Source organism: Coregonus clupeaformis, chromosome 6, assembly GCF_020615455.1.
Source record: "Coregonus clupeaformis isolate EN_2021a chromosome 6, ASM2061545v1, whole genome shotgun sequence".
Classification (NCBI taxonomy): Eukaryota; Metazoa; Chordata; class Actinopteri; order Salmoniformes; family Salmonidae; genus Coregonus; species Coregonus clupeaformis.
The window spans coordinates 24,286,381-24,300,241 of NC_059197.1; the positions used below are offsets into that span (position 1 = coordinate 24,286,381).

Sequence of the window (13,861 nt, forward strand, 5' to 3'; positions counted from 1 at the left end):
CATCTGAACTGGTGGTGTCCTTACAAACCTGTGTCCTTACAAACCACACTCTGTGCTTCCTGGTGGAGGAAGGTATTATTAAGGTGGAACTACCCGTCCCGCCCCCCCAGGACTCCTCTTCCCCATAGCTAAACAACCTTATAAAGTTATGCGCATGTGTTACTTTACACACATTCTTCACCCTCCCTATTCCTTCACGTTTCCCATTTTACTCACCCTCTTCTAAACCTTTCCTATCAGTGACACATGAGGATGTACGTATCTGCCTCATATTTCTGGACAGCTAAAATAAAAACCTTGCGTAGATATGAACCAACATTCCAAAAACAAAACAAATATTTGGTATTTTTCAAGACCCCAGAAAGAATACTCTGTTACCATAGAGATTAATGGAATGCGTCACTATCAAAGTCAGGAGTAGTTTGCCTGCTGTTTGAAGGCCATATGTGGACCTTGCCTGCTGTTTTCATTCATTCATTCATTCACACACACACACACACACACACACACACACACACACAAAGTCTTTTTCATCTGTTTACTGTCGGTTGTCATGCCACAAAACCCCACAAGGCATTCAAGGATGGCACTTGAGCTATTTTGAGCTGAGCAGATGAGCCACGCTGCTCACTGTGAAAAAGCAGCATAATTTAACAAAGCTTCCACAAAACAGCCTTGCAGCCCCAAACCTCACATTCCAAAAACCTACAAAGAGATACAATACTTCCCTCTAAAATCTCACCTCAGGGGATGAAAATAATTGATGGAAAGCTGTGATTACATCATCATCAGGTCGTGTACCACCAAGAGGGTGGTTACAGTGTACTCTGATGGACATCAGAAACGGACACAAACAACACATATTACATAGCTCTCAGAGGTGACCTATTACCCTAATGGTTTGACATATTTGGTTGTGTTTCCTTGTTTGACAAATCCACTGGGACAATTGGAGTGGGGCGAATGCACCAAGGTAACTCCGGTAAAGCATTCTGTTAAAATACATCTAGCCTGGATCTAGTTTTAGGATATAGCTGTCCTGTTCCTTAGGGGCATACAATACAGTACAGTAGTGGGCCATCTCTGGATCAGCTGACCAGGGTGACTCTGTGCAGGCAGTACAGTGCAGTGCAGAGCACACTGGAGCCATGGTGACTGTCCCTGTACAATACAATGCTGACAGAGACCTGATAGACCATGGGCTTGCAGGAAGGGACAAGTGGCAGCAACTCTAGTACAGTATTTCATGAGACTATGATATGCGAAGACTGACTGGAGCCATTGGGTCTACACAGTGCCAGGGCTGTCAGGGCATTCACACCATATGGAGAGTGCCCCCTCTTGTGGTATTCCTGAATATGGTTACAGCTGAGTGAAGTGTTTTATCTGGGTAGGATATACATTATAACCATGAATGAATGGCGCAATATTGAAGGCTTTGATTTGAGTGTTTTTAAACAAACTACAGTACATGTGTCTGTTTAGTGAATACAGTATATCCTACCTTTGTGGTCTCCATATCAGTTTCTTCCACTTCCTCTGCTTGGCCTATCAGTAGAGAAGAAGGTGTGAGACTTTAATATGGCTGAGGAAACGGGACATGGGTTGGCACACAGGTGAATAACCATGACGCCTAACTCCCAGCATGCCACCGGACGGGGGTGGGAGCACAATGAGAGTTCTGTCAGTTCACCACATCCCACTGGCGGTGAGTCAGTATCTGTATACCTGGTCCTCTGAGAAATAACATACAGCTGACCCCCCATTATCAAAGGAGGCCCAGGCTAGCAGATGCCTGAGGATATGAACATTGTCCCTGTCTGGCTTTGCTCAACATGATGAAGCGCGGCATGATCTTTAAAGGCTGAGGATGATGTGCGCTCTGTTCCTGCTATTATCATATTATTATAAAGAGTGTGGAGAATGGCTTCATTCAGATTTTAATAATAGAGCCAACTCAGTGATATCTACTTATATCAAAATAATAGAGTTATCCTAACCTAACTCATTTAGGGCTACTGGTTTACCAAGGGATGGGTGAAATATTCAGACCCATATGGGGGAAAGCTCTGCCTCTCTCCGGTGCCCACTGACTACAGGGAACACAGGCAAAACAATCACCCAAGGCCATGGAGTGATGATTTGCGTGGGAGGCTGGTGGCTCATCCTCCAGGCCTCTCTCTCTCTATTCCATCCATTGCTATCACCAGTGACTCAACATGCAGTGCTGTGCCCACATCTCCCATGAATCACTCTGTTCGGCGGCCCTTAGTTCATTCTATCAATTCATATCCTCAGAGGGTGAGAGTCTTACATTACTGGATTTCACTTAATAGGCAGACTCATAACTTCCCACTCTCTCACTTAGTATGTGTGAAAGTGGGCTTCCCGGCACCCATTAAAGTGGTTCCCTGAGCTTGGCTGGCTGATGATTTTCCCTCAAACCCACGCGTATTATCTGCCACGTCTGGGCAGATAGGATACAGATTACACCTCTTGATTTATGAAATCTGGGAGAGACCTCCCAAAAGAAGATGGATGGGATGAAAAGGGAGGGATATTTTTAACTTCATTTAGGCTCTGCATGTCCTCTTTGAACACATTGCCAGTCGACAGTTCTCTGTAGTTCTGCAGTATCCCTGGTAAGTTACCCACGTGGGCCTGCAGCGTTTTCATCATCAGCCCACCGCTACTCCACAATTAAGGATCTAACTTAATTACCTAACTGGGTATTGGACAGATGGGTTCTGCTTATAATTACATATTGTGTGTACACCCTGTGGATATGTACCGGTACATGAGTGCTTGTATGCAGTACAATTTGCATTCAGTAAGCAGCAGGATAGATTCACTAATGATCATAACAGAATTACAGCCAGTCACCAGAGGTCTGATGATTAGTCAGCACATCACAGCAGCTCAGGTTCAGGTCTACCTGCCTGCCTGCAGACACATGGTCTAATGGTTGCATAAGGATGGATCAGTGAGGGGAAAACCTTAGTAAAAAAGTGTACAGTACCCTATTGGTGACAGAGATGAAAGACATAAAGTACCAGCCATATCATTAATACACCAGTTGAGACCACTGAGTGTCTAGCTGGGTAACTTGTCTCACCTGTGTAGGGAGATCTCAGGCGAGACAGATGCACAACCAGCATATAGCAGGAGCTGTTTAAACCCTGTTAGACTGTGACTGATAGACTGTCTGACTGGGTGTGTTTGTGTGTTTAATAAATCAGCAATCAGCATCCATGTGGGACATCAAACTGTTACCGTTGGAAACGGTAAATCTTAAAATAGTCTTAAAAAATCTACCTAAGAACCAAGACACTTGTAAACACATATATTATTATGTGTGTCAGAGAAACCCCTCTTGATAAACTGGGTAACTTGGACCAATCCATTACCTCTAGAATGATCATATTATATCATATTCCATCACGTTGCAGTAATGGCGGACTGAGGTGGGCTTCTCCTAATAGCCCTCAATGTGCTCATTAGTGACAATAATTCGCAGTAATTAAAAAGAGACAGAGAGAGTTACGCAAGGATAGCATTTATCACTGTGAATTACAGGGAGTGCCCGCAGGCCGCGCTGGGTTCTCAGCTTTACAGGGAACATAAATCTAGCCAAATTACCCCTAATGGAGCCGACTGAGGAGCACATATCCCAGTACAGATTTGGGAGGAAAATCCCTATACTTCACTGGAGATCTTAAACAATTATAAACATCTATAATTGTCTAATGTTCTGTAGTGATTTATGCTATTGTCTGCTAACAGGAGTGTCGATCTGATTATGTTACATAGATAGGTGTTGTAACGATCGATCAAATTCCACATACTGTATTATGTTTGTTATGAAGTGCTTAGGGAAGGAAACTGGGGCTGTTGAAACTGTTGCAGGTTAATTGGATATTGAAAGACAAAATGCATTTAACAACAAAGATTAGAGAAGTCATTGTCATCATCAGCAGAAAAAACATGTCTTAAAGGCCCAATACCCTTTTAGTATAAGTTCTGTTTGAAAAGACCACCTGAAATTTTAGCCTGTTTTGGTGGGATGGAATTTTGGCCTACCTGGTGACATCCCCAGGCAGTAAATTTGTTAATACACCAATAAGAAAGAGAGTTCCAAACCTCTCTGCCAATAACAGCTAGTTTTCAGTTTTCCCCTCCCCACTCAGACCACCCTAAACAGTGTGAGCAAAATTATTTTTTGTTTCTTTTTGACCATTTTCATTGAAAACAATCACAGTAAGGTACTTAATTGTTACCCAGAAATGATCTGATATTGAGATAAAAATGGCTGCATTGGACCTTTAACACAGCAGTATTACTCACTACTCACTTTCTTAGAAAATAGAAAGTAGAAAAGTGTACTGCACTCTTATACACATAAGATGACACAGTTCTTACTAAAGTCAACCTCTTATGAAGAGACCACATTCTATTAACAGAGGAAAAACTGTAGAAGCAGAATCGACTCATTTTACATGTGGTACAAGACTTAACAAACTATAGGTAAAAACATGATAAGAATAGTGACAAAGGAACCTGACCTTGTTTTTGTGCATAGTGAACAGACAGACACCATGCTGTCCCTTCTCCTGGCTCTCATGGCCTCGCCCGCTCTGCTCTCTGTCCACCTGTGTCCCTCTCTCAGCCTCAGTCTGTCACAATACTACTGGCCTGCTATGTCATCCTCCCAGCCTCCACACGTACAATCACCACGTCCCCTCTCACACAACACACCCAAGCTCTAAAAAAGAAAGCTCAAGTCTCATGGCAGCATAAAAAGTGCTGTATAAACGTAGACAGCAAACGTCTCAGTAGGTTGGTCTTCTGAGAAGCATTCAAACCCACATCAACAAGTCCAAAGAGTTAAGGTTGAGTGACTGGAATGCATCCATTATAACCATCAAAGTACAAATTGAACACACATCATCCGACTCTCATCTTCTGCATCGAATTCCACATGGTTGATAAAAATGTTAAGGTATTTCCTTTTTATTTTCTGTAAAACTCTCCAGTAAAGAGGTTGGTGGTGAGGTTGTTTCTTGCTCAGGTCACATGCTCTATGGGTAACGTTACATTCCTACAGTACCTCTCCTCCACGGATGCTGCTGCTGCTGCTGCTCTCAGCTGTGTGTGGATGAGCAGTTGTACAGAGGAGGATGGGTCAAGGACGCAAACGCTCTGATTGGTTGGCTTGCCATGGTGTGTGTGTGTGTGGGAAGGTCCTTGGTAGGCTCACAGAGACGTGGTTGCCGGATGAGGGTGTTCTTCTTTCTCTGTTTTCCTCTCTCTCAATCTTTCTCCTTCTCCCTCTCCCCTCCTCCTTTCTCTCTCTCTGTGCTGTTGGAGCTGCGAAACATGCGTTAGCAGCACAAGCTGCTCTAGACTGGAGCCTTGCGGCGTCTCCGTGAATAGGCATGTCAGCACTTCTCTCCACTGCACGGAGAGAGAGAGAGGGGAGAGAGGGAAGGGGGAGGAGTGCAGTTGCGTCATGACCTCACAGTATCTCCTACAGACATAGCTGCCCTGCCCTGTCCCTGACCCAGAATTATCATAGTCATCCATCATCACGTCATCATTTAAAATCCCAAATCATCATCATTACCATCATCATTGGCATCATCATTGCCATCATCATAATTGTCATCACCATAATCATAATCGTCTTTATCATAATATAGATCAGTGACAAACATTAGTGAATGTCACCTCATAAAATCAGAGATGGAGTACTGTAGCTACTGTATAAACTGACTCATTAGAAGGTGCAGTATTATTCAAAAAAAGATTAACCTTGAACTAACTCCCCTCCGCAACAATTTGACAATTTACTGCAAATGATTTATTCATTTTGTGGGTCTTTGTTTCCTCCAGGGCTCCCTAACAGAGTAAAGAGGAGGATCAGGTTTAGCTGACATTCACAAAATGAATGGAGAATAGGTATTGTCTCACCCCACGGACGGAGGGATGGATCAATGATCTACCGATTGAAAGACGGAAATCTATTCCGCTGAGGAATAAATGGATAACGCCCCACAAGCACAAGACTGTATTTTATTTAAGAGAATGCGCAAACAGTTTTACTCTGGTTACCATTGGTAACACCCTTGTATTTTTATGTTTACCTTCAAAATACCCAAATTAACACATTTATTGGTGTATTCAACCAATAAATCAACAGCGTACAAACTTTGTTGTTACTACGCAGCGAAACCTATATCACGACTCAAGTCAGCATCTTTTTATTTTAGTCCTGAAAAGTGCAGGTTTAGACAGTTTTTAGACACAACACATCCACACTTTGGCCAACTAAATGGTTTTCTGCATGTATCGTTTACAGTGGTCAATGCATCCAATGACATATTGATCGCAAGTCATCATTGTGTGAAACAGGACCACCAAGGCATTAGCTCTCCAGTCTTCTGGTCTCAGTGCAAGGTAAATACCCTGTTGACCACAGAACTGAGGGCCCAATTGCACAACATAGGAAGATAAAATGCCTTTCCTATGGCCTGAAATTAGACTTCTCAATAATGCATGAAGATGCTCTCAATTATCTGCCTTAACCATGACTGTGTGGCATTACAGCTGGATGTTTATGAGCTGGGTAAGATGCTGAAGACGGAGGTTTCCATCCTGTGTTGTCTTAAAGCATGAGATACATTTCTAAACAAAGTTGTAATATTTTGCTGAGTTGACATATTTGACATGAAGGTACACTTAAGTCGGCTATAGAAAAGCAACAATCGGCTTCATCCACACTCCCACAATACACTTATTGTATGGGCTATTTTGAAAGGCAGGGAGCATAATGGCTGGACACAAAGAAACAGGATCAGATGGAGTTTAGTAGACCATCTGTAGCTCACGTGATGTGATGGTGGTCAGGGGCTATAGTGGTCCAAACCTGGCTCTGTTTGTTGGTCACACCACCCGCATGACTGGCCACTCAACTCAACTCAAGCCAGGCCAGGCACATACCACCACACTCCACCAGTGAGCCTGATCATGTCCTGTCCTTCATGATCTGAACAGATGTCATAGATATTAACGACCAATAGGAATACATTTTGACAATTGAATAAGATAGTTATGAAAGTGGGTATATCTGTGTAACTACATTAATTGTAAGTAACCCTGGTAACGCCAGACAAATGACCTCAAACTTGCCTAACAATGATGAGGGACAACTGAGGATCAGCTCCCTGTGTTTTAGGCAGCTTCACCTGCAAACACATCAACATGGTCCTTAGACCCCTCTCCCTACCTACCACATCTCTTCCATCAGCAATCCCAACCTTAACACAGCAACAACCAGTCATCCCACTTACACACACATCCACACTAAAACAACACACTGCTGACAGACCTATTGAACTGTGAACTGTGTGTGGATAGTAGGTTCCCCTCCTACACACATGCACAATGAGTAATGACAGGTGAACAAAGACAACTACCATACTGCACATACAAATCAAAACCTTCATGCATCTCTCATACATCCCCATTGCAATACTAATCACTCACCTTTTGGGCTTGTGTCATATAAACAGTGTTACTCAGATCTGGCAAGTGTCTCCACAGGTATAACAGAAAACCCTTCAGAATGAAGTGACTGCGCACAGATCTTCAAACCCGACCAAACAGAGTAGCTAACAGACGAATCGCAGCAGCCTGCTGTCCACTAACAAAGCCCTGTTTGTGTCCCACATTGTGACTGATGTTGTTTCTCCAGTAAAAGCAAACAATGACATTCCATGGCTTGCAACTGTATTCACAACTCGCCTTTCCAAATGTAAAGCATATTCAGACACCTCAGTCAGCAGGGACAAAGCCACGGATCTAGCACATGCAGGGTGGGCGGGCTGGGGGCCATGGATCTGTCACATGCAAGGTGGGCGGGCTGGGGGCCATGGGGTGACAGGACAGCAGCCTCCTATACACCACACCATAACCCCACAACCTATATATCACTCCATAACCCCAAAGCACAGGTTCCACCCCCCAGCAGAGAATAGTCTCGTGTAGCTCAATTGGTAGAGCATGGTGCTTGCAACACCAGGGTTGTGGGTTCGATTCCCACAGGGGACCATATGAAAAAATATGAAAATGTATGCACTCACTACTGTAAGTCGCTCTGGATAACAGCATCTGCTAAATGACTAAAATGTATTTTAAAAAATAGGAAGTATAGGGAAGAGTACAGACTTACCTGATCTTGTCCGCTGCACTGTCAGACCTGGAATTCAGAGAGGAGAGAAAGGAGATATCACTCACAGGGGCATCCTCGTTTACTTCCCTCATACAGGTGAATATCTTGACAAGTCATTGTCTCTCATCATCTTGGTATCTAACAGTTGACCAAAGCCTCAAAATTATCCTGAGAAAAATTGCATAATCAACAGTTATTGTCCAATCGCAGCATTCTGTAACAGGCACCGAAAACAATGAGAGAAGAGGCGGTCATCCTGGATAATCTTGTAAACCAGTTAGCAAACACAACAAACCACAGAATGCACTTGTCAGAGCAAAACCTCTTCAGCTGGTGCAATGAATGCTAATCCTAATAACCTAGCCTGCTCCTATTACACCGGAACATCTACACAATCCTACCGGTAAGCCAGCTAGCCTGTGCCATGCTGTAGCTGCACTGTGAGCAAACAAACCGCTGCAGACAGCCACCCAGAGCAGACATTAAATGTAGCTGTTACCTGCAGAGGAGACATGACATTCCGTGCCCTCTGAAGCTGGGTACAGACCGTTCACCCCCCAGCAGCAGCAGCAGCAGCCAGGTATTACAAGCAGAGAGAAAAGAGTAGCATGCAGGAGAAATCCCATAAGGTCAAAGGTAAGGTTCCTATTCGGAGCAGTACACAGAGAAATAGCGGGGGAGGAACTGTAGAGAAAAAGAGCGGGACGGAGAGGAGAGGGGAGCAGGAGAGAGTGAGAAAGAGGGAGAGATAGGAAAGGGAGAGTAGAATGTTATAGCCTACCATAGATACTATAGAAGAGAGTGGGAGAGAGAGAAATATATATATATAGAGAAAAAGGGGGTATTCCAACAGAACCAGCTCAGGCTGCTGATTCTTCAATAATATGGTTAATACTCTGTATTTCATTTTACTCAAGCCATTATTACTGCTTTAAGCCTCCTCACAGTCAATTTGGCTGCGATTTGTTTGAATGTCTGATCTTTTTCTTTCACCACTAAACCACTGTATGACGAATACATTTTCAATACAAAGACACTGCATTTGAAAGAGGCAGATATGACAGGTGCCTTTGGAAGCTTCAAACAGCCCTCCCTTTCTCCAGCGTGAGCTCAGGCCATTGTGTTCCTCCTGGTGCGGTATCTCATAGCTGAGGTATGATCTTCTCTCTCTCCAGGCAGGCAGGCCTGCACCACGCTCTCTCTCTGCTCTCTATCTGATTTACTCCCCATGCCTGACATTTGTGCTCTCTGAGACCACTGCAGTATATCCCCACCGCTGACAGAGGTAATATAGAGCTGGAGCTGGAGCCATCCACCCACTCACACACAGCCCACTCACACACAGCCCACTCACAACACAGCCCAAGAGAGGGAGAGGAGGTAGGTTCACACATTAAGGAACAGTATGTTCTCACTCACATTCAAAGCCCTTCCACTAACATGTGAATTAACCACAGGTCACTCACTTAGTGAGGAGCGACGAACTGCCCTTGCTGTCTCTGCCTGGCCAGCTCCCCTCTCTCCACTGGGATTTTCTGCCTTTGACCCTATTACGGGGGCTGAGTCACTGGCTTACTAGTGCTCTTCCATGCTGTTCCTATGATGCTATAGAGGGTAGAGTCACAGACGTGATCTTCCTGTCCGGTTTTGCGACCGCTTGGGCTCGTGCGGTGGAGGAGATCTTTGTGGGATATACTCAGCCTCCCTCCCCTCCCGGAGGACCTGAGCCCTAGGACCATGCCTTGGGACTACCTGGCCTGATGACTCCTGGGTGTCCCCAGTTCCCCTGGTCGTGCTGCTGCTCCAGTTTCAACTGTTCTAATTGCGGCTATGGAACACTGACCTGTTCACTGGACGTGCTACGTTGTCCCGGACCTGCTGTTTTCAACTCTCTCTCTCTCGCTCTCGCTCTCTACCACACCTGCTGTCTCGACCTCTGAATGCTCTGCTATGAAAAGCCAACTGACATTTACTCCTGAGGTACTGACCTGTTGCACCCTCTACAACCACTGTGATTATAATTTGAACCTGCTGGTCATCTATGAACGTTTGAACATCTTGAAGAACAATCTGACCTTAATGGCCATGTACTCTTATAATCTCCACCCGACACAGCCAGAAGAGGACTGTCCACCCCTCAGAGCCTGGTTCCTCTCTAGGTTTCTTCCTAGGTTCCTGCCTTTCTAGGGAGTTTTTCCTAGGCACTGTGCCTCTACATCTGCATTGCTTGTTGTTTGGGGTTTTAAGCTGGGTTTCTGTATAGCACTTTGTGACATCTGCTGATGTAAAAAGGGCTTTATAAATACATTTGATTGACTGATTGATAATATCAAGTGCTTTGAATCCTTACCTTATATCACTTCTTGTTATTGTTGCTAAATTCCAATGATTAAACATGGCTAAACTGAAGACTGACATGTCCCATTGAAGAACATGTTCATTGCACTCATTACCAACACCATGGAAAGTGTATCTAAATGGTCAATAATGAGTGTTACAGTCCAGATGCAACAGTGCCAAGCAGTGCTGAGGCCCAACTGCCATCTAGTGGTGAAAAAGAGCAGTGCTGAGGACGAACTGCCAATCTAGTGGTGAAAAACAGCAGTTTTGAGAACCAACTGTCATCTAGTGGTGAAAAAGAGCAGTGCTGAGGACCAACTGCCAATCTAGTGGTGAAAAAAAGTAGGGCTGAGGACAACTGCCATCTAGTGGTGAAAAAGAGTAGGACCGAGGACAACTGCCAATCTAGTGGTGAAAAAGAGTAGGGCTGAGGACAACTGCCATCTAGTGGTGAAAAATAGTAGGACTGAGGACAACTGCCATCTAGTGGTGAAAAAGAGTAGGGCTGAGGATAACTGCCATCTAGTGGTGAAAAAGAGCAGTGTTGAGGACCAACTGCCATCTAGTGGTGAAAAAGAGTAAGGCTGAGGATAACTGCCATCTAGTGGTGAAAAAGAGCAGTACTGAGGACCAACTGCCAATCAAGTGGTGAAAAAGAGTAGGGCTGCGGACCAACTGCCATCTAATGGTGAAAGAAAGCAGTGTTGAGGACCAACTGCCATCTAGTGGTGAAGAAGAGTAGCACTGAGGACAACTGCCATCTAGTGGTGAAAAAGAGCAGTGTTGAGGACCAACTGCCATCTAGTGGTGAAAAAGCAGCAGTATAAGAAGTAGACGGTGAATACAGTCATTTCCTGAGCATCCTGATTCATAGTCAGTGCTCTCCCCTTGCTTTCATCAATCCACACAAACGATTAAACCCTTTTGCATACATACAAAACATAGAATACAAACACACAGAATACACATACAAGTTAATTCAGAATCTTCTTGTATTTACCTCTCCTCTCGGATGAAGGGAGTCAGGAAGCGAGTGGAGTCATCGTCATGGCTACTCTGCTGGCTGCTCTGCTGGCTGCTCTGCTGGCTGCTCTGCTGGCTGCTCTGCTGGCTGCTCTGCTGGCTACTCTGCTGGCTGCTGCGTGACAGAACACAACAGAGAGGAACACGTCAGTCATACACAAATACACAATCACTCACACTATAAATCCGGTGAAAACATACGATGTGGCCCTACACACTCCTTCAGATGCATTCATAGAATATTTCACTGCTACAGTGATTCTGTGTCCTGAGAATGCGTACATCAGTACACTACAATGTATGTACTTCTTAGTTATAGCCACTAGATGGCACTACAAGACACACACAAACACTGATCATGAGTCATACAGAGATAAAGGTCTGTGGTGGAGATGTTCACCTACTGTATACTGTGGTATTTAAGAGAATCCCACCTGTCCTGCTGTGCTACTTGGCTACCCATTAAACCCATTCTATCTCGGTGTGAAGTACTGATTTGATTCCCAGTTAGAGGAATTTTAAGTCCATCCAGAAACTTTGAAGACATACAGGTAACTGCCAAAATAAAGGAAACACCAAGATAAAGTGTCTTAATAGGATGTTGGGCCACCATGAGCTGCCAGAACAGCTTCAATGTGCCTTGTCATAGATTTTACAAGTGTCTGGAACTCTATTGGACGCATGCAACACCATCTTTCCATGAGAAATTCTATAATTTGGTGTTGTGTTGATGGTGGTGGAAAACGCTGTCTCAGGCGCCGCTCCAGAATCTACCATAAGTGTTGAATTGGGTTGAGATCTGGTGACTGAGACACACATGCGCACGCACACACACACACACACACACACACACACACACACACACACACACACACACACACACACACACACACACACACACACACCCTTTAAACCCCCTATGCTCCTTTGCTCCTTTGGGCAACTGGGCATTGCTATACATGGCCCTAAGCATGATGGGATGTTTATTGAATAATTAACTCAGGAACCACACCTGTGTGGAAGCACCTATTTTCAATATACTTTGTATCCCTCATTTACTCAAGAGTTTCCTTTATTTTGGCTTTACTTGTAGGTAGCTGACATGGAGAGATGGTCTGATATCTGAGGATGAGCACTTTCAAAGATGAACTCTGACATCATCTTTAACATGATCATAAAGTCATAGGGGCAGCTATTAACATAATACATTTGCATTAGACAGATTTTCAGAATTATCCAAAGAGAAACTGAGAGCAATGTTCCTCCAGTCTCCTTCACTGTATTCAAAAGTAAAACAGAACCTATGAAATATTTTTTGTTCATCACGTTGCCTCTGAGGAACTAGTTTAAAACTGCAGAATAGGCTAAATAATGCTTCAGTAAAATACGGTCAATCATTACGTGTTTTGAGACCTTGTGAAATGGTGGTTGTGTCCATGACTCCAAAGGTTTTTAGAGAGGGCCTTTTACTCCCACTGTCAACTTAGCTTCTGTGGTTTCTCAACTGGTGTACCAGACAGTAAAGTTCTGCCTAAGTTTTCCAGGTAGTTATCAATGTTGTTTTAAGGGTTGAAGGGAGATGTATACCCTAGTGAAACAATCAGCAATGCCTGGATTGCACCTGCTCTACAATAAATCAGGTGTAGGTTATTAGTAAACTCACTTCTCTGAGGGTGTGTGCATGTGTGTGTTGATTAGACTAGTGTATGGAGTGTACATTATGCACCATTTTGCATGCCTCTTTCAAAACACAAGCAATGAAAGGCATAAAGCCTTACTAAATCATTCATAACGCATACACAATTGATTCACTATGTGCTTTGAACGTGACAGCTACTGTAGGAGATGTAACAAAACACTGTAGGTTTAAAGAGCACTGGCATTACATCAGACTTAGAGGCAGACAGAGTAGTGGTCATGGGGTTTTCTCCGGGCTTTGAATTAATTCCAAAGCAATTGCTTTTCAGGATGGGTTTCTGAGAGGCAATCGAAACGGAGTACTTTAATAGACTACGCGACAACCATATCTCATTTCAGTCATTTAGCAGACGCTCTTATCCAGAGCGACTTACAGTTAGTGAGTGCATACACAATTTTTTATACTGCCCCCCCCGTGGGAATCAAACCCACAACCCTGGCGTTGCAAACGCCATGCACTACCAACTGAGCTACATCCCGGCCGGCCATTCCCTCCCCTACCCTGGACCAATTGTGCGCCGCACCATGGGTCTCCCGGTCGCGGCCGGCTACGACAGAGCCTGGATTCGA

General features: G+C 44.3%; 1 protein-coding gene across 10 annotated transcripts in view; it reads right to left on the reverse strand.

Moving 5' to 3' along the window:
• The window catches only part of LOC121568042 (protein Aster-B), a 90,103-nt gene extending 78,419 nt beyond the window's left edge, over positions 1-11,684 (reverse strand). For 6 of the 10 annotated variants that reach the window (XM_041878599.2, XM_041878597.2, XM_041878593.2 and 3 more), the window contains exons 1-2: positions 4,563-5,325; positions 1,505-1,548 (exon numbers count right to left, since the gene is read on the reverse strand). In XM_041878599.2, coding sequence (XP_041734533.1) covers positions 1,505-1,548; positions 4,563-4,577 — 59 coding nt within the window. In that variant the 5' untranslated portion in view covers positions 4,578-5,325. Of the gene's footprint in view, positions 1-1,504; positions 1,549-4,562; positions 5,327-8,230; positions 8,258-11,570 lie in introns of those variants that run through there. The other 4 variants (XM_041878604.2, XM_041878592.2, XM_041878602.2 and 1 more) reach the window with 3 other exon arrangements.
• Between the last annotated feature and the right edge of the window lie 2,177 nt (positions 11,685-13,861).